This window comes from Nerophis ophidion, linkage group LG02, assembly GCF_033978795.1.
Source record: "Nerophis ophidion isolate RoL-2023_Sa linkage group LG02, RoL_Noph_v1.0, whole genome shotgun sequence".
In the NCBI taxonomy this organism is placed as follows: Eukaryota; Metazoa; Chordata; class Actinopteri; order Syngnathiformes; family Syngnathidae; genus Nerophis; species Nerophis ophidion.
This window is the reverse complement of record NC_084612.1, coordinates 36,181,293-36,206,387: the sequence shown is the minus strand read 5'-3', so window position 1 is coordinate 36,206,387 and position 25,095 is coordinate 36,181,293. Positions and strand designations below refer to the sequence as shown.

At 40.4% G+C, this 25,095-nt stretch overlaps 1 protein-coding gene and 1 long non-coding RNA gene across 9 annotated transcripts in view; one reads left to right on the top strand and one right to left on the bottom strand.

The window, feature by feature from the left end:
- The window catches only part of tead1b (TEA domain family member 1b), a 179,241-nt gene that overhangs the window by 18,775 nt on the left and 135,371 nt on the right, over positions 1–25,095 (bottom strand). For all 7 annotated transcript variants that reach the window (XM_061882826.1, XM_061882839.1, XM_061882847.1 and 4 more), the window contains 2 exons: positions 21,321–21,461; positions 21,073–21,225 (listed from right to left, as the gene is read on the bottom strand). In XM_061882826.1, coding sequence (XP_061738810.1) covers positions 21,073–21,225; positions 21,321–21,461 — 294 coding nt within the window. The remainder of the gene's footprint in view (positions 1–21,072; positions 21,226–21,320; positions 21,462–25,095) is intronic.
- On the top strand, positions 1,807–23,387 carry LOC133540314 (uncharacterized). Of its 2 annotated transcripts, none has more exons than XR_009803597.1 (3): positions 1,807–2,518; positions 7,354–7,449; positions 22,658–23,387. It is a non-coding gene; the product is annotated as an uncharacterized LOC133540314 (long non-coding RNA). The 2 variants fall into 2 exon arrangements; XR_009803598.1 differs by lacking the exon at positions 1,807–2,518 and adding an exon at positions 6,868–7,211.

The window sequence follows — 25,095 nt, the reverse complement described above, 5'->3', positions numbered from 1 at the left end:
TAATGTTTAAATCTCCCAATCAACTCCAGCACTTAACAGACATACCAAACATGTCATGTTCTTTTTTTTATTTTAACCCATTGAAGGCCTTTTGACTGCGATGAGGTGGCGACTTGTCCAGGGTGTACCAAGCCTTCTGCCTGATTGTAGCTGAGATAGGCACGAGCGCCCCCCGCTACCCCAAAGGGAATTTAGCGGTAGGAAATGGATGGATGGATGGAAGGCCTTTTGATAAAATAATACCACTGTTGTCAAATAACATAATAATAAGTTATTTTACAATTTCAAACCTGTGATAATATCTGATGAAAATGCCTTCAAAAGGGTCAAAATTAAAAGAAAAATCATTACATGTTAGATTTTTTTTTTATGACAAAAATGTTTGTAAAAATGGAAAATAATCTATAATGTTTTTACACCCTTTAAAACTCACTAACTTATTTGTCCAGTTTAGCTTTGAAGATAATTGTAAATTTTTAAACAGTACTAACAAACTAATACATATATCACTAATCAATTCACAACATCCCTGAATGTTTTCATTGCGTCACCTGCATCATATTATCATCCTCCTGATATATAGCAAATGATATCTCATATAATATCATACATGTTGACAAATGGTCGAGAATGATTAGGTGTTGTCTATGTGATGTGTTGTTGCACTGACGTGAGTCCACTCAGGTCTATTAAGTCATGCTGGCGTTTCAACCTGGTTATAGTGCTGAATAAGATAAAACATTCCATGGAGTGTTGACGGTACTTGGGAACACTGACAAATATAGCAATCAAACAATGAATTAGTAACCATGCCAGGCTAAAGATGACTTCACTCAAAATACATGATATCTAAGCATGAATTAAAAAAACAAAAGCAAGACGATTTTAGGAGACAGAATTAAGGTTTTGGTTAGAAAAGTGTGTGGGGTGTGTCTGCAGAGCTAAAAGGAGGTAAGTGTTGGTCATGTGGGCATGCGCATGTATGTGTCATATGCAAACAGGAAGTTTTTAAAGGACTACTATGCACCTGTGCAGGGGGAAAATAAAGAATAAAAAAATAAGAGAGAGGAAGGAAATATTGCCATACTTTTGTTGACCGCTCTAATTCATGTACAGTATACAGTATATGTTGTGCACACGTCACATTTTTCCGAGTGCACTATGGAGTGTTGTAAAATATAATCAAAAAGCAGTTCGGACCTCGGCGTCCTTGTACAGGGAAAGCGCCATACAATCTCCAAGAATTCATTTCCATCTCTCAGCGACCAGAAGGAAAGTTTTGTCGCAACACGAAATCTACTCAGAGCCGAAAAAAAGGAACGGACAAACCAGTAACTTGACTGTGTGTTGCACTTTCAGACTTCAAAGGCTAATATTTTCCCCTTCACAGTGTAGTTTTTGGTGGGACAAATGCATCTGTCTCCAATATTATCTCCACTGCGCCCTCTAGTTCATATGGATATGCCTTGTCTGCACAGAGATGAAACAAAAAACATTTTGGTGGTATAATTATGAAAAACATACGTACTTATGCCACAGAAGAACAAAAGAGAGACGCCGACCAAAACAAGTGAGGAGTAGTGGGAAAGAAAAAACTGTAAAATTACAGGAACTCTAACAAATGTTTGAGTCATGTTAATCAAAATTTGTATCTAATAATTCATAGTAACAACAATGTCTAAACTACTATCGGTTTTTATTGTATTTCCCAATACAAAAAGTAAATGTAGCAATTGTTTATTTTCACAGAACACAGCAATGTCCTGAGGGAGGACTACAGAAAAAGATTAGTTTTTAGGGGTGTAACTGTAACGATGTGTCACATTCACGTCTAGAGTGGCGCTGCCTCTGAGCGGCGACACGCAAAAGTAGTCACTCTGTTGTTTGTCCTTTTTTTCTTTTTGTTTTATTCTGTTTGTCTTGTGCAATCAGTGTTTTGTTATCATCATGAGCTAAGGAGCGCACAGGTTTTGCAACCGAGCGGATCTAATGAGAGGAGCACTGGACTTAATGGCGTTGCCCGAGGGACAGTCACAGCTGAGAACTGACAGCGTGTGTAGCGGCCAGCAGCCCCACTCGCTGAAATACAGCCGTGACTTTTCGATCCGCTGTAGAGGCTCAAAAGTCGGGACCTTGCCAGCTGGCATTCCGCCGGAGATCTGCAAAACAAGAGTCCGAGACGGGAGGTGGGCGACGGGACGCATGAGGAAGCCGTGCAAGTTGCTGCGAGGAGCGGTCTTGACAAGGAAGCGAGGGCGGAGAGGAGGAGTGCGACTGCGGCTTCGCCAACTTGGATTACCCCGCTTACCCCTTCCCTCTATCATCCTTAGTAACGCACAATCACTGAGAAACAAAGTAGATGAGCTTCAAGCTCATGTAAAATGCATATCCGAATAGAAGGACGCTTGTGTGATTGCACTAACAGAGACGTGGTTAAAGAATCACGGCTTGAACCAGGACCTGGAAATCACTGGTTTCGGGCAGCCTTTTCGGCTCGACAAAGAAGCACAGCTGACAGGTAAAACACTTGGAGGGGGCGTTTGCTTGTATGTGAACCCAGGCTGGTGCAAAACTGTCACGGTGCGTGAAACTATATGTAGCCCCGACATTGAACTTTTAAGTGTCTTGCTGCGGCCGTCTTATTTACCGCGAAAAATCCAACAGTTGTTCATGACTGTTGTCTACATCCACCCCAGAGCTAATATGGAAGAGGCAACATCCACTATTGTTAAACTTGTGCACCGTCTTCAAAATATCAGCCCCGAAGCCCCCCATTTTCCATTGGGAGATTTTAATTCATGTAGCCTTAAGAAGTCCCTAGGTCACTTTTACCAGTATGTAACCTGCCCAACTAGGTATGGAAAAATTCTGGACATGTGCTATGGCACTATAAAAGGCGCTTGAAAATCCAACGGACAAGCACCATTAGGCTCATCTGATCACAACAGCATCATTCTGGCCCCTGTGTATAAACCGGCCCTCAAGAGAGGAAAGGTGGAAAGCAAGGAGGTGGCTGTGTGGTCCAAAGGCTCTATTCATGAACTAAACGGTTGCTATGACAGTACCAATTGGGATGTTTTTAAAGACTCTTGTAAGGACTTGAACGAACTGAGTGATGCTCTGGCAAGTTACATTAAATTTTGTGAGGAAATGATTATCCCTAGGAAGATAATTAAAGTATACCCAAATAATAAGCCAAAATTCCTTAAACTTGAAAAAGTTGACTTTTTATCAGGGTGATTTTGAAAAACAAAGACAAGCTCACAAGCTAGTCAAAAAAGAGATGAAAATGGCCAAGCTACAGTATAAAGATAAGGTAGAGGAAGAACTAAAAAATGGTAGTTCACGCTCTGCTTAGAGGGGAATTAAGCCCATGGTCGGAATGCAAGACTCCAAAAAAGGTCTGTCTAACCCCCACAAGCCTGATTCTGTACTAGCAGATCAGTTAAACCGGTTCTATTTGAGATTCGATTCTCATGATTTTAGTAATGAAGTGTCTGAATTCAGAGGTGCCCCTGTGAGCAGTCAGATTTAGATTAATGAAATGGATGTCTGGAGAACATTTGAGCAGACAAATGTGAGGAAAAGCCAGGGGCCTGACTGCATAAGTTGTAAACTACTCAAATAATGTGGTCTGTTTTTATGCAGCATTTTCTCTCACATATTCCAATTGTCTTTATCACAGAACCGTGTCCCCAAATTTTGGAAAGAGTCCCTTGTAGTACCTGTTGCAAAGGTCCCATCACCAAGGGGGCTAAATGACTACCGCCCTGTGGAATTGACCTCCCTAGTGATGAAAAGCTTCGGGAAAATAGTAAAACAGAGTTTAATGGTCATGACCCAGGATGCAATTGACCCACTACAGTTTGCTTATCAGCCCAGAAAAGGTGTGGATGATGCAATAGCAACACTACTACACCTTGTTGTTGGGCATTTAGATGGAAACAAAACACATGCACGCTTATGCTTTGTGGGTTTTTCATCCGCTTTCGACTGCAGGCAGCCACACATTCTGGCTGCATGCATGTGTTAATGGCACACTGTCTGATGCTCGCTTATGCTCCACAGGATTACCCCAGGGACGGGTCCTGTCCCCCCTGCTTTTTGTACTGTACACAAATGACTGTCAGAGCACACTTCCATCAAGGCACATCATTAAGTTTGCCGACGACTCGGTCATAGTCAGCCTCCTACAGGACAAAGAGTCAGACCCCGGTCCTGTTCTGGAGAACTTTATCGAATGATGCGATGAAATGTACCTGGATCTTAACGGCGATAAATCGAAGATGTACATTGACTTTCGTTGCGATCCCCCTGCCAAAGCACCCATTCTCATTAATGGCTCTGCAGTTGAGATAGTCCGTGAATACAGGTATCTAGACACAATTTTAGACAATAAATTGACCTCTGATGCCAACACTGACCATATTTGTAAGAAGGCCAAACAGAGGCCGTTTTTCTTGAGGAAACTGAGGGGTTTTCAGGTTGATAAGACACTAATGAGGATGTTCTATTCATCTTGTATCGAGTCTATTTTAACATATTCTATCAATTCCTGGTTTGGTAACCTCAGTGTGGCCAATAAAAACAGACGAGGTGGTATAATCGAGGTGTGCCAAAAGACCATAGGCACTACCTTGAAACCCCATGAACCAGATTATCTGGTCAAAGTCATCCAGAAGGCAAAGGCCATTATGGCCAACCCTCAGCACCCTCTCTTCTTAGAGTTTAGACTCTTGCCCTCAGGATGTAGGTACGCCCCTAGTAATAGAAAGGCCAAAAACAATCGATACATAAGATTCTTTGTTCCCTCAGCTATTGTTTTTATAAATGAGCTCCTTAAACAAGCTTAGCTGCTATGTAGTCACTTTAGTGGGATGTGACGTGTGATTAGTTTTTATTGTATTACAAATGTTTTTAGTTTTTAGCTTTATGATGGTTTGTATGTTGTATGTATTTTATGTATCTGTACCTTGTTTTTACTGTTGTACATTGTTTTTACTGTTGTACCTCATTTTTACTCTTGAACCTTGTTTTTAATGACTACTGCTGCAAACCAAATTGCCCCTCGGGGACAATAACGATTTTCTAAGTCTAAGTCTAGTTGTGTTTCCTTGGTTTGTGTTTATTTACTGTGTAGCGCTCTTATATTTGGTTCCTTTTCCTGCTTGTCTCCCTGACCGCTATTTCCCCTCACCTGCCGTTGATTGGCAGCCTGGTCACACCTGTTGTCAATCAGTTGGCTGCTATATATGCCTGCCTTGCTCTCCAGTCCGGGCTCGATGATTGTTTACGGTTTCCTGTGTTTCCTGCATGTGCGCTTACGAGTGGCACTATTTCCTTTTTGACATTAAAGTCATGTTTACGCTACACCTGCCATCTCTGCATCTTGGGGTTCAGGGCCAATAGCACCACTTTTACAATTATACTAATTTCCCATGTTTAGGAATTTGGTCTGTTGACATACCGTGTTGCGCTGTCACTTCCGTCATGTCCGCAGCATCCTTAGTGGCTTAGTTATGTTGTGGCTTTATATTATTGTGTTATGGCGTTTGTATATGTTGTGGCTTTTGCATATTTGGTGGAATTGGGGAAAGTTGTAATATATAATATTGTCTTGTTGCATTTGTTGTGGCCTTTCTCGACATTCTTGTTTTGCCCACTGATGGCAATGATGGTATAGGCGGGCGGACAGACTTCAATAACGGTAAACATTCTTATCATTGCTTGGCAATTGGTATTACATTATCTTGCAACTACAGATAGTGCCTGACAGTAGTAAATAGCAGAAGGTTGTTGCAAAAGTCCATATTAAATAATTTGTTTATGTTCTGACTGTTGGTGTAATGATACATGTTTCTGCCATTAATGGGTTCCACTCCCAACCAGGCTTGCATCAGGAAGACCAAACGATGTAGAAACTAAGCCAACATCATTTGTGCAATTAACTTGAAAAGCAGAAAGAGGGAAAAAGTGGGACTGGTTATTAACAGATGTTGCACTTTGCATCTATCATATTATCGGCTATTTCTAGTACCTGGCAGTGCCTGCTTTTGCCAACAGAAAAGTATCAATAGTGAGTACAGCCGTGTTAACATGGCAATATACAGTATTTATCAGTCATGTGATGGACATGGTACCCGTCCATGGTATAAACCTCACGACCCATGCACCCAAAGTCAGTGTAGTATGAAAAGCAATGAATAGATGAGAGAACTGCAGAAGAATTAAAAAAAAATGTGGGAGCCAATTATTTTGCTCGACCAAGGTTGTTAGCAAAGGTGGATAAGGGGGCTTTAAGCCAGTCGCGTGTCTAGGGGGTGGCCAAGGGCGGCACGTGCCACCATTAGAATTTGACAAGTCACCCTAGGTGCCACCCCACTCAAAGGTGGAAAGATTTGAAGCAGTGTTTTTCAAACTGTGGCACCCGTACTACTTGGGCTCCATCTAGTGCTACGCCAAATAATTGTGTAATTTAGTGGTCCACAAAATACAGCCCGTGGATTGTCCCAAGTTTAATTTAAATGGTAAATGGGTTGTACTTGTATAGCGCTTTTCTACCCCTTTTTAAGGAGCCCAAAGCGCTTTGACAGTATTTCCACATTCACGCATTTCACACACACATTCACACACTGACGGTGGGAGCTGCCATGCAAGGCACTCACCAGGACCCATCAGGAGCAAGGGCGAAGTGTCTTGCCCGAGGACACAACGGACGTGGCTTGGATGGTAGAAGGTGGAAATTGAACCAGCAACCCTCAGATTGGTGGCACTGGCATAGCGAAATTGGTAGAGAGATATTGAAATTTGGTATGCCACCAAGTAGGTACGAGCCACAGCAATTATTGTTGACTGCGTACAGTACAGGAACAAATCATGCACAGACGAAAGTCTGCTCACTCTCGCTGTTCGCTGTTGCTGTTTGCTGCTGCTGTTTGCTGCTCAAAAAGCTAAGTGCTATCTTTCTATCTGTGTGCTTCTAAATGTTTAAAGCTTTCTTTATTACTTCTCCAACATATTTAGTAGTCTTATCACACTTACAAAGCACCCATTCTCTGTTTTACTGCCACACTTTCAGCTAGCCAGCTACTAAGCTAATGAGGCTCATCTAGTTCCGGACCGAAGCTACTGTGCTTCGAATGACAGCAAGCACGCGACTCGTTGAAAGAAACAACAGAGCCCTTCTGCTGCTACTTGCTCCTGCTGCTGCAGTTCGTCCACAAAGCAAAGGGATATCTTTCTATCTGTGTGCTTCTAATGGTTAACAGTTTCTTTATTACTGCTCCAACATATTTAGTAGTCTTATCAAACTTAAAGAAGCACCCATTCTTTGTTTCACCGCCTCACTTTCAGCTACCTAGTTGCTAAGCTAGGGAAGCTAAGCTAGTACTGGTACGAAGCTACTGTGCTCTGAAGACAGCAAGAACTTGACCCGGTGAAAGAAACAAGGTGAGTATGGCTTCCTGTTCTTTGTGCACATTTCTCATGGATAGGTTGGCTCAACTAGAGCGCCGTGTTCACCAGTTAGAGTAATTTCGTAACTTGAGGCACCGCGGACACGTTCGCTATCACTAGCTTTATCAAGCTGACAAGTCCAGTTTGTAGCATCCCTAAGCGGCCTACAAACCAAGGTGAACCAGTTGAGACCCATAATAAATCTAACCCTTTCACTAGTACTACACCACGGTCGACCAGACACCACAGGGGACTCCATCACCCGGAACATACAGTTTAGTAAACCAGCCATGATTTAGTGTATTCCCGGGCCCAGAGCACCTGACATTGAAGCTAACCTTAGGGAGCTGACTCGCAACAGGTGTACTAAACAGGTACGACAGGCTATTTACACCACTACCTACACAAACATAGTTGTACATGTTGGCTCGAATGACACTAGAATGAGACAGAGATAACTAACTACACTAGAGCAAGCTGGGACACAGACAATTACAGTGCCCGTCAGCCCGGGAGAGGAGTCAGTTAAGTTAGAACTAACCAGTTCCAGGCTGGAAAATTTCTGCAAACATAGCATTACTGGGGTGGCAAATTATGAAGCGTTAAACATATCGCAGCTCCAAGCAAATAATGTCAATATCCCCACCATATCAATTCGTAGATGTGATCGAAATGATTTAGGGCGCACTACACGGAATAGACGTAACATAATTATCAGTACTAAGGATACAATGAACATTGCTTCAAAACAGCCCACTACCTATAGTATGGGCTTTTTAAACATCAAATATTTGCCTCCTAAAACGCAATTAGTTAATGAGGTCATTAGAGACAAAAATCTTAACGTCATCAAGTCTCTGTGAGATTTAGCTAAAAACAGATTACATTTTTTCACCTAATGAGGCATCTTCTCCTAACAATAAGAGTGCAAATACTGCCCATCCCCATAAAAAGGGTTGGAGGGGTCGCACTAATATCCAATGAAAACCTGAACCTTAGCCCTAACAACCTAAGTAATAAATATGAATCTTTTGAGGTGATTAGTATGTTTAAAGTCACACCGCTACCTCTCCATCTAGCTGTTATCATTTGCACCCGTCGGCGCTATTCTGATTTTTTCAGCAAATTTTCAGTGTGTTGCTGATATGTTGAGACACTTGGATAATATAAAAATAATGGGGGATTTTAATATCCATGAGAATACCCCGTCAGACCCTTTGTGCGTGGCGCTCCAGACTATAATTGATAGCTTTGGTCTTACACAAATAATAGATGAACCCACACATAACAACGGTAATACGATGGATCTAGTCTTTGGGTGTCACCACCTCCAAAGTTATGGTAATCCTGTATACTAAAGTAATGTCCGATAACTACCTTATGAAATTCTAAGTTCTGACACATTGTCAACAAGCTACTAACAACCAATGATTCAGCAGCCGCCACACTAATGCTGCCACAACTACGAATCCTGCTGGCCAACTGCCCTCGGTATTGGCACCATTCCCAAATTATGTGGGCTTTATCGATAACCTCACTAATAACTTTAACGATGCCCTTCATAACGCCATTGATAGGATAGAAAGGCCCGAAAAGGCACACCCCCTGGTTCACAGAAGAAACCAGAGCTCTTAAACTATCATGTAGAAAACTGGAACGCAAATGGCGTGCGATTAAACTTGAGGTTTTTCATCAAGCATGGAGTGATAGTTTAATAACTTATAAACACTCTCTTACCTTAGCCAAAATTAATTAATACTCCCTTCTCATTCACCTCAATAAAAACGATCCTAAATATTTGTTCAATACAGTAGATTCGCTAACCCAACAAGGGACTTCTCCCAGTAGCTCCACCCACTCAACTGATGACTTTATGCAATTTTTTACTAACAAATTGTAAATAAATAGAAAGGAAAGGAAAGAAAAACCGCCCCAACTCCAACCGGGTTCTGTTAGCGAAGATACAAATGTATGTATGAGGGATATTGCTCTCTAAATTGATCTCCCTCTTTATGATGAAATAACATTAGAGGAACTCCTGTGAGTCAGAAATTGGACAAAACAAACAACATGTTTACTTGACTCACTTCCTACAAAACTTATCAAGGAGCTGTTTGTTATATTAGGGCCTTCAACACTAAATATTATTGACTAATCACTTTCTTCTGGCACTGTTCCCCTTGCATTCAAAAAAGCGGTTATTCATCCTATGCTCAAAAGACCTAATCTTGATTCTGACCTCATGATAAACTACCGGCCGATGTCCCACTTTCCCTTTCTCTTGTCAATCATCGAAAAAATGTTTGCACAGCAGATATATTAACACTTATGTTTTAACAATCTCTTTGAACCCTTTCAGTCCGGTATCAGGGCAAATTACTGGACAGAGACTGCTCTCGCAAAAGTGACTAATGATCTATTGCTAATTATGGCTGCTGATGCATCATCCATGTTGCTGCTACTTGATCTTAGCACTGCTTTCGATACTATCGATCATAACTTCTATTTTATTAGCACATATCAAAAACACATATTGGTATGGCAGACCTGCCTTTTCTTGGTTTAACTCTTATCTTACTGACAGGATGCAGTGTGTCTCCCATAACAATGTGACCTCGGAGTATGGTAAGGTAACGTGCGGAGTTCCGCAGGGTTCGGTTGTTGGCCCTGCACTCTTCAGCATCTGCATGCTTCCACTAGGTGACATCATACGCAAATACGGTGTTAGCTTTCACTGTCATGCTGATGACACCCAACTTTACATGCCCTTAAAGCTGACCAACTTGCCAGATTGAAGTCACCTGGAGGCATGTCTAAATGAAATTAAACAATGGATGTCCAGCGACTTTTTGCATCTTAACGCTAAGAAAAAGGAAATGCTGATTATCGGTCCTGCTAGACACTGGCACGTATTTTATAACACCACCTTAACATTTGACAACTAAACAATTACACAAGGCCACTCTGTAAAGAATCTTGGTATCATCTATGACCCAAGTCTCTCGTTTGTGTCACACATTGAGTGTTACTAAAAACACCCTTTTTTCATCTCTGTAATATGACTAAAATTTATCCTATCCTGTCCACCACAGATGCTGAGATTATTATTAATTCATTTGTTATGTTTTGTTTCGATTACTGTAATGTATTATTTTCGATTTTTCCTATGTCGAACATTAAAAGATTACAGTTGGTACAAAATGCGGCTGCTTAACTTTTGACAAGGACTATAGTGACGCGACAGCCAAGCTGAGACGACCCTGCTACTCCACGATGTACAGCGCGAGCTGGCTTTGAAGCTTTTCTCATATATCCAGCAACTATCAAACTCTCCAAAGGCTCCCAACAACAATTTTGACAATCCAGCAGATGCTGCAAAGTTTATCTCCGCAGCCTCGTAAACTCCGCTAAACGTTGGAGTACCCACACAGAGACATGGACATACGACACTTTGTAAGACTATTTTTGTTAGAATTTTCTTCAGTGAGTCTTTTTCGTCGTGCATCTATGACTTTTTCGTCGTTGTGCATCTGTGCTGGAGACAGGCATGGACCTGTTTACTTCCTGAGTCGTTGTCGCGTCATGTTGCCACGTGACTGTTTTTTCTTTTTTTCTGTTTTCTTTTCCGAACCTCATTGAGAAAATGGTGTGATGAATGGGAATTATTTAGGAAATTATTTTTGAATTTTGAAGTTGTTCCATTTTAAATATGTGATACTTGCCACACCTCATACATATGTGTATATATATTTGTATGTATATATATATATATATGTGTGTGTGTGTGTTGGTGTATGTATATGTATATATATATGTATAGATTTTGTTAATATTACTTCTTTGGTTTTTTACTTTTGTGATCGGATATTTAGAAGCTCTTGGGGGGAGCTTTTTGTTTTTCCATGTTTATTTTATTGCCTGCAATTTGTGAGTGTATGTTTCTGTGTGTGTGGATGAGCTATTGTTTATGTGTTTGTTTAAATGGTCGAGTTGTTGTGTGCATGTTTGTGTTGTGTGTCTGTGGCCCACAGTCCTTGACCATATGCCCTCGTCTCTTGTTCATGTTTCATGAACAAAGTAATTATTTATCTGACCATGATCACACACCCTTTTCCTTTTTTCATGTCCCTGAGATAACTCGATATGCATAGTTCTGATAGTGAATTCTCCTCTGAAATAGAGGAAAATGAAGATTTGATAAACTCCCAAAATTTGGAATCAATCTATTTCTCAGATCACAGCAACTACAAATCACAAAGATTTATGAGTGGATTGGATCCAGATAGAAATGCTCCTCAAAACACCAACAATGATTGTTTATATTATACTGATGTTACATTTGATAAAACATTTCACTGGTACATTTTAATAGCAGGAGTCTATACTCTCATTTTGATGATATCCAGGACTCTTTGAGTCATTTCAAATCTCCATTTAATATTATAGGTATTTCAGAGACATGGATGAATGAGAATACATGCAATGAGTTTGAATTAAATGGATATGAAATGTTTTGCACCAACCGTAAAACCAAGAGAGGAGGAGGTGTGGCTCTGTATGTGGACAAAAATATCAACTGTAGTATTGTAAATGATATGTGTTTAGCTGTTGAGGAACTCTTTGAATGTGTCACTGTGGAATTATCATTTTCAAATAGGAAACACATTATTGTAACCTGCATTTATAGAACACCAGGATCCGACTTGAAAATATTTATTGAATGGATGGAAAAATTATTTAAGAGGAACAAAAAATATATAGTATGCGGTGACTTTAATATCAACCTTTTGAATCCTAATAAACACAAACGCACAGCAGAATTTGTTGACACCATGTTCTCCATGGGCTTATTCCCACTGACCCACAAGAATCACAACACACAGCACCACACTTATTGACAACATATTCTGTAACATTGTGGATCAGACTGTAACTGGAGGCTTGTTAGTGAGTGACGTCAGTGATCATTTACATGGTGTACAATAATAACTGCAAAACATCCAAACCTGTAAATAGTGAATATTATCAAAGAGCCACAACAGAACAATCATTAACAGCACTTAAAAATGATTTAACGAAACAAAACTGGGATTCTGTTTTTCAAACATCAGATATAAATGCAGCTTATAATTTATTTCATGACATTTTTTTCTCACTTTATGATACACACTGCCCCATCAAAAAATGCACTATAAGTAACTCCAAAAAAACTCCATGGATAACCAAAGGGCTTGCTAACGCTTTCAAAAAGAAACATTATTTATATAGGACTTTTTTTAGGCAACAAACCATAGAAACAGAACAAAAGTACAAAACATATAAAAATAAATTAACCAGCATATTAAGAGCATGCAGGAAAGAATACACCACCAAACTATTAATCCAAAAGAAACATGATATAAAGGGAATTTGGAAGGTATTAAATACAATTATTGGGCATGGTTCAAATAGTCCTTGTTATTTTTAGTTTTTTGTTGAGAACGACCTAATCATAACTGACAAGAAAATGATTGCTGACAGCTTCAATATGTTTTTTGTTAATATTGGGCCTAAGCTGGCAAAAAAAATACCAATTGATGATGAACATCCCATGGAATTTATTGAAAAAAATCCTTATTCGATGTTCCTTACTCCGACTGTCGAAAAGGAAGTCTTGGAGGTCATTCAGAAAAGCAAGAACAAAACATCACGTGACATCTATGACCTTGACATGAGGACAGTCCGGAACGTAGCGGAAGAAATCATCAAACCATTCACACACATCTGCAATTTATCTTTTCGACTTGGACAATTTCCTTCACAAACGAAACTATCGAAAGTCATCCCCATCTTCAAATCTGGAGACAAACATCACTTCACTAATTACCGGCCCATCTCCCTTTTGCCACAGTTATCAAAAATATTGGAAAAATTATTCGATAATAGACTTCGTGGCTTCATTGAAAAGCACAAATTATTATCTGATTGTCAATATGGGTTCCAACAAAATAGATCAACTTCATTAGCTTTAATTAATTTATTAGAGAACATTACTAATGGCATCGAGAAGAATACATTTGTTATAGGAATTTTTATTGACCTGCAAAAGGCTTTTGATACCATTGACCACCAGATTTTGGTAAATAAACTGGAAAACTATGGCATAAGGGGATTGGCAGGGAAATGGCTGGAGAGCTACTTAAATGAGAGACAGCAGATTGTTCAGATGGACCAACATCAATCCACACTGATGAACATAACCTGTGGAGTTCCTCAGGGCTCGATACTGGGACCCACACTATTTATAATATATATTAATGAAATATGTAAAGTATCAACGCTGCTGAAATTCATCCTTTTTGCTGATGATACAACAATTACATGTGCAGGTGACGACGTGAAGCAACTTCTGACTTCTGTAACTGAGGAGATGATCAAGTTAAAAACTTGGTTTAATGCGAACAAATTGTCTTTGAATTTAGAGAAGACCAAAATAATGCTCTTTAGCAATCGCAAAAGTAATATACCGATCCGGATTGTTATTGATGATACACCAATAGAATATGTTCATCAAAATTCTTTCTAAGGAGTAGTAATAGATGAAAATATCTCATGGAAGCCTCATATAAGTTACCTGAGGAAAAAAGTTGCTAAATGTGTTGGAATGATGAGGAGATCATGTCATTTATTGAACAACAATGCTCTGCTGTTATTATATCATTCATTTATCATGTCATATTTAACCTATTGTGTTGAAGTCTGGGGAAATTGTTATAAATCACATCTACAACCTTTAGTCACTCTGCAGAAAAAGGCCATCAGGATTGTTTCCAATGTTCACTACAGACATCATTCAAATCCACTATTTATGAACTTAAAGCAACTTAAACTGAAAGATGTGATCAATTTTAAAACTGCTCAAATTATGTTTAGGGCATCCCAAAACTCTCTACCATCCAATATACAGAACATATTCCATGACAGAGATGATCACCATAGTTACAGTTTAAGAGGAAACAACAAATTATATTTGCCTAAATTTAGAACCACTTTAAAATCAATGTGCATTTCAGTGCATGGAGTCAGTCTGTGGAACAACTTAGTGGACGAGTTAAAAACGTGTTCTAGCATGATTCAATTTAAAACACTGTTTAAAAAAGAAGTACTGAAGAAGTACGATGAGGAAAGAGAGTGATGCCCTCAGCACAGAGCGATGGAAGACAGGTGTAGTTGGAGAGTGTTTGGGCCCGTGTGTGTGTGTGTGTATGCATGTGTGTGTTTTGTCTAGTCTTGTCTTGTCTCATGGTATTGTTAGTGTACAGGAGCTTTTCTTGTTTTGTTTATAGAGTATTGTTTTTGTATTACAGTATATTGTTTATGTCAAATGTGGAATGAGTGAGAGGGGTTGGGCTATTATAAGCAGCTGCTTCATCCAACCCCTTTTCAAGCCTTGCATAAATATCTTTGCCAACATGTAAAAAAAACAAAAACTGTGTTTAGTTGTACTGTGCAGGTTTGAAATAAATATTTCAATTCAATTCAATTCAAAGTTTGATCATATTACGCCTACACTGGCTCACCTGCACTGGATTCCTGTGCACTTACTGTAGGACGACTTGAAAGTTTTAATACCTACGTATAAAATACTTAATGGTCTAGCTCCAACCTATCTTGCTAATTATATTGTGCGATATGTCCCGACCAGAAATCTGCGTTCAAAAAACCCCGGCTCATTAGCGATTCCCGGAGCCCAAAATAATTCTGCAAGCTGTGAGCTATAGAGCGTTTACTGGAGCCCGGCAACAGTAGAAGCATTTAGGTTTCACCTTAAATCTCATTTGTATACTATAGCCTTTAAATAGACCCATTTTTAGACCAGTTGATCTACCGTCTTTCTTTTCTGCTCTGCCCCTACCCATCTACCCTTTCTAACTCATGGTCCAAGTAATTACAAACCAACAGAGAACATTAATTAAAACATGTGATACAAAAACACAGAACTTTCCCACTGAACTATGTGGACATTATAACAAAATTCAAAAATACACCCAATTAACCCACTTACTATAAGTCTGATGGGTAATATGTAAAACACTCTCCACACTTTAAAATATTTAACGCATTTCAGTTGTTTGAGGGAAATCAATGTCTGGATATTTCTGATGGATTGCAAAACTTCAAGGAAATCTTCAGGAAAGTAAACAAGTTGGTTAACGCACTCCTAATATTCAATGCTTTATAGTGTATACTACATATTGTAGTGCCGGGGAATCTTATTCGGCATGCACATTTTGGCGGACAATCTTAATTAGCGGATTCTGCGTGCACATATTCGGGTGGCGGACATTTTTTGATGACCGATGATGAGCAGCCAGGTTACAGACGTCCGTGGTGCTTCACTTAATGCAAGTCAATTCAGTTACAATACATTTTTTTACACAAGCGTGTTTAAAGTGTTTGCCTGCCACCACAAGAACAGGCACATTCATCTGTTTTATATGTTATTTCAGTCCCACCATCTTTTCTTATTCCACCATGATTGTAGGTCTACTCAGTCCACGAAATTAATTTGTTGTGCAGATACTCTTAAAGGCACACTGTGTAATATTTTAAATTATTCTGTTGCCAGCAATGTAAAGAGTTGATTTGAAGGAGGACCTAATCGGTTAAAATTTAAATAAAGGTTTATGAATGTTACAATTTTACTTTATTAAAGAGGAATTTTGACATACTGTATTTGTATTTTGTGCCAACTGTTACAAGTTTTTTGATGTACTGTAATGTCGGCAATTGTCTTAGAAGAACATTCACTCTATACATGATGGTGGTAACCATGGCTACAGATGCTCCCCGGGTAAACTGTTATATGGGTGCCATCCCTGTCGAACTACATACAGTAGGTGCCACGCCTGTGCCACCCCTGAAAAAATAGTCTGGATACGCCACTGCTTTAAAGGGGAACTGCACTTTTTTTTTTACTTTGCCTAATGTTCAAAATCATTATGAGACAAGAACACACGTCATTATTTTATTAGGATTTTTAAGATGATAAAAAACGCTTTGAAGATTCGGCTAGTGGAAGTCACCGTTGTAGCCTTCAAAGCTCTCTAAGACAACTTATAAACCCTCCATCAACGTTTTGTACAAACGTATACACACTGCAAGTCGTTATATAATGTGGTAACGGACACATTCAAAACAATATGTAATATGCTCAATAATTACCGTATTTTGACCATTTTAATAATTTCTGGGACTGACAGCGCACGTCCGACTTCCACCAACAATGTGTGTTCCTACTTGCGGACACAAAACAATTGTGTATCATGGCAGACTTGATAACAAACATTGAAGACCACTATATTTGGACAATTGAGGATTCACAACTTTATTTTCTTTAATCTGATTGAACGAAAGACTAAATTCTGCTTATAGAAGAAAGCAAGAAGAAGAGTGTGAAACAATGTAGCTGACAAAAGGTGAGAGTGAGATGAAAGACACTTGAAACTGCAAATGTGGAATTTGGAGACAAGCTTTTTCGACAAAAATGGCGTGTTTACCCCAAATAAACCAGAAAAAACCATCACCAGCCAGCTGGACCAAAGAGAAAACTGTCCATTGAGTGAGTCACACTTTATACTGATCATGACGTGCCGCATGTCATGCTTGTTATTACAACTACAGTCTATACGCTATCTGAATAGCTGCGTACAAACAAAAAATGAAATGTAGACTAATACTTTACAGACACTGTAATATGATCGTTCATGTTTTTCAGTCAGTACATACAGAGTGGTGTCTTATCGCAGTGTTGAGCATTATAAACACAAACATGTTTCGTGCTGAAGTAAAAGTTTGCTTATCTCTTGCATTGTTAGCTTTTACAGCTAATCAATAAAATATTATCGATTTAATACTGAAGCACACCAATGTGTTACTATGCTAGAAAGAGAGTTCCTCCGTGTTTGCTATTACAATAATAATGTCGCTTCAGTTTGGTTATTTTCCAGATTGCGGAACGTAAATTAAGTATTTTGACGGTTTTTGAAAATGTTGACCATTGAGGTAGAATTGATTGCTCCCATTATCTGCATTGTTAGCTAGAACGAGCCACTTCTTACATGTTACAATACAAAAAAAACAAAAAACCTTTGTCTTCTTATCTCTCATAATGATTGTGAACAATAGGCAAAATTCTCCCCAAAAAGTGCAGTACCTCCTTAAGTCCAATTGTGTTCTTTAAAACTGAAAGGGCCAATGTTTTTTTAAGGCTTTAGGGTTTTCCATCCATCCATTTTCTACCGCTTATTCCCTTTCAGGGTCGCGGGGGGCGCTGGCGCCTATCTCAGCTACAATCGGGCGGAAGGCGGGGTACACCCTGGACAAGTCGCCCCTCATCGCAGGGCCAACACAGATAGACAGACAACATTCACACTCACATTCACACACTATTTTCTGTACTTTTTTAGATTTCACACTCACGTTGAGTCATTCAACCTGTCGACCAAAACACACTCTCTGATTGGTGGCTAGAGTAACTATAGACCTGTTTAACTGGCAGCCCACTGGCCACATCCGACCTTCCAAAGTGTTTATTTTGGTCTGCCTTACATCACCTAAATAGGTTTGTGAACAACCTCAAACTAGGGTTGCTCATGTATGGAGAACTTATGCCACCCTGCAGGGGGGAACAATGAGGCATATGTGTCACAATGAGGCATCAGTGGGGTGAGTAGAAGAAGACTACTCGTTGAAACCAAAAATGGCACTATCGACCCAGAAAAAGCTCAAAATAAAGCTTGAAAATCTGACTTTTAAGAGTGGCTACACAACGAAGTATATAGTTTCTGCCCCGAGGCACTGCTTGTGTTTTTTTTTAGCTCAGTAACTCTCTGGCACAGTAACTCTCTGGCACTGCGATGAGGTGGCGACTTGTCCAGGGTGTACCCTGCCTTCCGCCCGATTGTAGCTGAGATAGGCGTCAGCGCCCCCCGCGACCCTGAAAGGGAATAAGCGTTAGAAAATGGATGGATGGAACTCTCTGGTAATCAAAGTTCGTTTAACACATGGAGCGCTAAATTTGACCAGTAGAGGGCAATAACGCTACATCTTCGGTTTAATTGCTTCACGTTCCTTGTGTGCACTGTTTGCAGTTGATGTTTTTTACTGTAATTTCTATGTGCGTAAACATCCATCCGCTTATTCCCTTTGGGGTCGCGGGGGGGGGTGCCCATCTTAGCTACAATCGGGCAGAAGACGGGGTACACCCTGGACAAGTGGCCCCCTCATCGCAAGGCCAACACAGATAGACAGACAACATTCACACTCACATTCACACACTAGGGCCAGTTCAGTGCTGCCAATCAACCTATCCCCAGGTGCATGACTGTGGAAGTGGGAGGAAGCCGGAATACCCGGAGGGAACCCACGCAGTCATAGAGAGAACACGCAAACTCCACACAGAAAGATCCCGAGCCCGGGATTGAACCCAGGACTACTCAGGAGCTTCGTATTGTAGGCAGACGCACTAACCCCTCCTCCACTGTGCTGCCCTGTGCGTAAACATCTTTAGTTTACTGTGAGACTGTATTAACACTAAACCTTCAATTTTATTTATGTAAAATAGAGACTTGACATTATACCTTTGTAATGTTTATTTTATACATATATTTTATGTCCTACATACCTGAATGAAGGAAGAAGTGTAAAGAAATACAACTGAGGATGAAAAAAAAATTCAGAAGAGGGAACATTAATCCTCAACAAAACTTCTGGAGCTTCTGTTTCATCATGCTCTTAACTATCTGTCTCGTTGAACATGCTGAAACCGGTTAGCAAATGCAGAATCATTAATTTATTGACAGTGCAGCGGTAAAGGCGATTTGTTCACTTTGCAAATAAGTAAACACAATCTCAAAAGAATTAAACCTGCGGCACTTTCTGACAAAACATTCAAATTTCAAAGTCCGGCCCCTGAGCCCTTGGGCTCTTGAAACTACGGCTTTCTTCATTATGTGGTTGACTAACCCTGCTATAAAGTTTTGTATTAGGGCTTAGTATCTCCTGCAGAAAAATAGGCTCCTCACTCTTTTATCCCTTGTGGAATGAGAAGAATGCAAGACCAGTCACAGGAAGTCATCACAATATCCTATTAACTTTTTTAGCTACGCCAGTAGGTTACGTAATTTGCCTGTCCGTTCATTAGTTAGCACAGCAGTGTCCAAAGTCCGGCCCGGGGACCATTTGCGGCCCGCAAGTAATTTTTTAACGGCCCCACGGCACATTTTGAAAATACGTTTGAAACATTTTTAAAGCGGAAAAAGTGTTATAAAGGACAAAACGGGTGAAATGTAACAAGAAAATGTTGCAATGTTTACTCCAATACCACAACGCTGCCATGCAGGCTGTTTCTTTCTTTAAAAAATAATAATGAATCAAAATCAACGTCATTATGAATTGATGACCTATTCAAGGCTCCAACTACGTCACGTAAAATTTTCCACTTTAACATATTTTTGGAGGAAAATGTTGCATATTTTGTGTTTGCTGTATAAAAAACTCAGCTGTTTTTTTTAAGAAGAGCCTAAAATGAACAAACAAAAAACATAAACAACAATAAAACTTATAATTGACGGATAGATCTGAAGTTGATCTTGAGATTATTGTGTTAAAAGTAAACAGTAAAACATTTTTTACAATTCATTTTATTACATTTTAATGAGTAGGACCTTTGAGGATCCCCAATAATTTTAGTGTGATTTGTTTTTAAGTGTCATTGCTCAACAAATATTAATGGATTAAAATCAATGGCGTTAGTTATTGACTTTTTTAAGCCTCCAATTATTATATAATCTCAAATATTCCACTTAAAAAAATATTGGGTGATAACTTTGCATATTTTGTGTTTTTTTCCCATCAAAAAACAGGAGTTTCTTTGACAAAAAGAGCATACAACTTAAATCTTTAAAATCAGTATATTGACAGATGGCTCTAATGTTGATCTGGAGATTTAAAACTTGAATAATAATAAAACAAAATAATACTGAATAATGACAAATTTTTAATATTTTTTTGACCAAAACCCTTTGGGGTCCCCGGGATCAAGCGTGAGTGGAGGACTATATGTATATTGGTTATACATATATTGTATTGTTTTTTAAAATAAAACAATTTCAAAATGGCCCCCGCTTGCTTTGATTTTTCAGTCTGCGGCCCTAAGTGGAAAAAGTTTGGACACCCCTGAGTTAGCAACTTAATCGAAAAATGTAAAGGCATATTTTCATCTATCTTTCATAAAATGTTAGAAAAACTATAAAGAAAAAGTCCTTAAATTTTGTGAGTGATCTGTATCACATCTACGACAATAGCTAACGTTTACGTTACAGACTTCAACTTCTTTGTGTATGTGTATGCCAGCGGCCCCACCTCCGAAAACAGTGGATGACTGTAGGCTTTAATTTCGCTAAATTAACTCAAAAAGGTAAGGGCAGATTTCCATTTACCTTTAAGTATAAGGAGCAAGTGATTACATTTTGAGGCTGATACGGATCACAGTCTAGACTAAGGACTTTTTCTTACTATTGGGTGCTTTTCTAAAATTAATCGATCTGGCCTAATAGGGTGAGTGTGATCTCATACCAATAAGATAGTGAAGTTCTCTAGCACACTGTTCATCATGTACTTCTCAGGCAGGTGCTTTAGCTTATGGATGAAGTTGATCATGTATTCACACATTGGAGATCTGCTTATCCTGTAAACAAATCGTCCATTCTCAAACCGCGCGTATTCAGTCTGAAAGAAAAAGAAAAATGGATTCAAAAGGAGGAACGGGGCTGAGTCTACATTTTACACTTTGAAGTTATTGACACACTAAATAAACTTTTTACCTCTACTTTCTCGACCACCTGCTTGCCAAAAGAGCACACTTTAGTGGAGCATGTGATGGTCATGTTCTCTGAGCTCTCATACTGACTAGTTACGCCGTAGAAAGAGCTATTCTCGTCCTGAATGTTGCAGTTGAGGTCAGCCTGGTAAAAAACAAACACACACAAGTGGTCAATAAAATGAACTGGCAGTGGTTCCACTGAATTTGACAACTACAATAAATTCATGAAGCACTGACATACTGGTTCAAGAAAAAAATATATTTTTTAATGCATTAGTTCACTAAATAATGAAATAAGTCTTGAAAAAAATTATGAAGAAGTTACGTAAATGATCAAATCATGAAATAATTCAAATGTGAATTAAAAAAATGAAATCATTAAATATGAAGTCATGAAATGTTTCAATCAATAACTAATTATATAAATAATAAATCTTTGAAATAACTGATTGTTTAAAATCACATAATAATCATATACAAAACAAATTGTCACAAAGCATTGCAGTACGGTATAAAGCCAATTCTGGATCACAAATCACTCCGCATTCTATACTGTTCAATAGTTTTTCCATATTTAACCTGCTGTGCAGAGGCTTGGTACACTAATTACATAAGCACAATATATCCACTCATAACCCTGCAGAAGAAAGCAATAAGGGAAATTTATAGGGCATGATTTAGGATCACACGAGTACATTTTTCTTACATTCAAAACTACTAAAATTTAAAGATGTTGTGGAACTACAAACAGTAAAAAAATACATTTGAAACAAAAAACAATTCACCGCCTGGAAGTGCTCATAAGTGTTTCACTGAAAGGGAAGTGGGTTATAAATTAAAGGGTAATTTCAATATTAAAATTAAGAATGTACGCACAACATGTAGAAGCTTTTGTGTTTCAATATGTGGGGTTAAATTATGGAACAGTTTGAATGTGGGGTTAAAAGAAAGTTTAAAAAGTTTTACAAGACATGATTTTAAATATGTACAAGAATGAGGGTTTCTAAAAATCACAAAGTGTTTATTATTATTATGATTATTTGTATAGTTATTTACTTGTTATTGGTTGGTGTTACCATCACTTAGTTTATGAATGTACGTACGGTATGTGACTAAATATGTGTATATTGTACGTATGTACTGTATTTTTGTGCCAAAGCAAAGTGAGTAAAAAACTATTCAAAATACATTGTAATAAGACTAGTAAATTAATCATTGTATGTAATAATATTAAAAGAAAGCTAGTTATTTAATTGAAGGAGTGGAAGTTACATATTTTAGTAATTACTTAAAAATCTATTTATGTATTTATTTCTGTCCCATTTGACACTGCATAAGAGTGTAGCCTGGAAGAGTTGCTGTCATGGCGCGGTGTCGAACCCACATTTCCTCGGCGGTTGGAGCTGCGTGCACCTCTGCTGACAGTGCGCCAAGAGACACCTCTGCTCACAACGCACTCAGACACGTCCTCACTCGTGCTGAGTGCAACACGCCCACGCAGCAACGAGCCTGCAGCCTATCAAGAATCAACACTGATGAGAGGGAGCTGCGTAAAGACCAGCAGACCCGAGGGACCTTTGCCAGAACGTAGCCAATCGTTCACAGTAAACATCACGTCTGGCACCTCTCCCTCGTTCCTTGCTCGCCTTCTTTGTGCTCTTCCTGGTTCCCGTGTTTGATGTCCCTTGTGTCTTCCGCAGAGTCTTCCTTGTTGCCTGTGATCGTTCCTTGCCTCACGACCTCCACCCGGATCTCTGCTTGCCTCCCTCGACCCTCGACGCCAGCTTGGACTCGGAAATTGTTGCCTCTCTCCAACCCCCGACTGCTCGCTTCCCTGCTGACTACCTCTTCGCCTTGCCCCTTGGATTTGATGAAATATGCACACAACACGCACCGACAACAACCCCTGGTAAGACTTACATTGTTAATTCTACACCTCGTCCGCACACAGTTACTTGTGGTAGCATACACACCCCACACACTCATCAAGGTTTTCAATAAACCTGGTAAACCGCAGTTCTGCCTTGGTGTCGCCTCCTTCCCTCTGCCCGGTACATAACAGTACGTTCTGACCAAAAACATGGCGGAACCAGGCGACACCGGCGAGGCCCAGGCCCGATTCCCCAGGACATCTGGCCTGACTATCCTTAGTTTCGTTGTCGACGATCACCAAGAGCGTTTTTCTGCACTTGAAGGCAATTTGGAGAGAGCTTTTACCAGACTACACTGTAGTCTGGACTGCTTAAGTCCGAGGGTTACCCCCGCGGCAGCTACTCAGCAGCTTATTTCCCCAGCCCGGAGACCTGAATGCTGCAGTCTAGAACGGGAACCGAAGATTGCCAACCCTAGAACCTTTGAGGGGGATTTTGAACTGTGCAGGGGATTTCTTGTGCAATGCGATCTTACTTTTCAACACCAGCCCTCACGCTATTCCTCTGATGGGGCTAAGATCGCCTTCATTTTCGCCCTGCTCACTGGACCTGCTCTCAATTGGGCTACGGCCGCCGTGGACAGGGCCGTGGGATTGAGCACGGACTACGCTGCCTTCCATGCTGAATTACGGCCGTATTTGACCACCCCAAAGATGGGAGGGACGCCGCAGGACGTCTTCACTCCATCAAGCAGGGACGTCGCTCTGTGGCGGCCTACACCCTGGAGTTCCGGACCCTGGCGACTGACCTTCTTACTCGCCACGTCATCAAACTGCATGGTATCCCGGTGGACATCGTCTCTGACCGGGGCCCCCAGTTTTTGTCACAAGTCTGGAGAGCCTTTTGTAAGGGGTTTGGGGCCTCGGTCAGTCTCACTTCGGGATACCACCCCCAGAGCAATGGGCAGGCCGAGAGGACGAACCAGTGCCTGGAGACCATGCTATGTTCCGTCGTCAGCAAACAACCCACATCCTGGAGCAAGTTCCTTCCTTGGGTGGAGTATTCATACAACTTCTTGAAGAGCGCAGCTACCGGTATGTCACCATTTGAATGCTCATTGGGCTATCAACCCCCCTTATTTCCTCAACAAAAACAGGAGATAACTGTGCCCTCGACTAAGGCCCATTTCAGGAAGTATCAGAGAGTGTGGAGAGCCGCTCGAGCAGCCTGAGAGAGGGCTTCGGAGAAGATATGCCGCAACGCCAACCGTCATCGCGTCCTGGCTCCATCCTATCGGCCGGGACAGCAAGTTTTGTTACTAACTAAGGACCTTAATCTCCAGGTACCGTGTAAAAAATTAGCTCCACGCTATGTAGGTCCATTTTCCATCATCTCTATCATTAACCCCGTATCTGCCAAGCTGGCTCTCCCTCCCTCAAGAGACATTCTGTGGTACATGTGTCCCAGATCAAACCGGTAGCCGAAAGCGCTCTGTCCCCTCCTGTCCCTGCCCCCCCTCTCTCTAGGTTCATGGAGAATGGAGACCAGGTTTGGATGGTCAAGGAAATCCTCAGGGTCCGTCGACAAGGTAGGGGGCTCGTTTATCTGGTCGACTGGGAGGGATTTGGACCGGAAGACCGATCTTGGGTGCCAGCCTCCTACTTTGCCGATCCCTTTCTTTTAGAGGATTTCTACCGTTCCAATCCTGATGCTCCCCGTCGCTCGTCGGGTGCCTCCCCTAAGAAAGGGGGTACTGTCATGGTGCGGAGTCGAACCCGCGTTTCCTCGGCGCTTGGAGCTGCGTGCACCTCTGCTGACAGTGCGCCAAGAGACACCTCTGCTGACAGCGCACTCAGACACGTCCTCACTCGTGCTGAGTGCAGCACGCCCACGCAGCAACGAGCC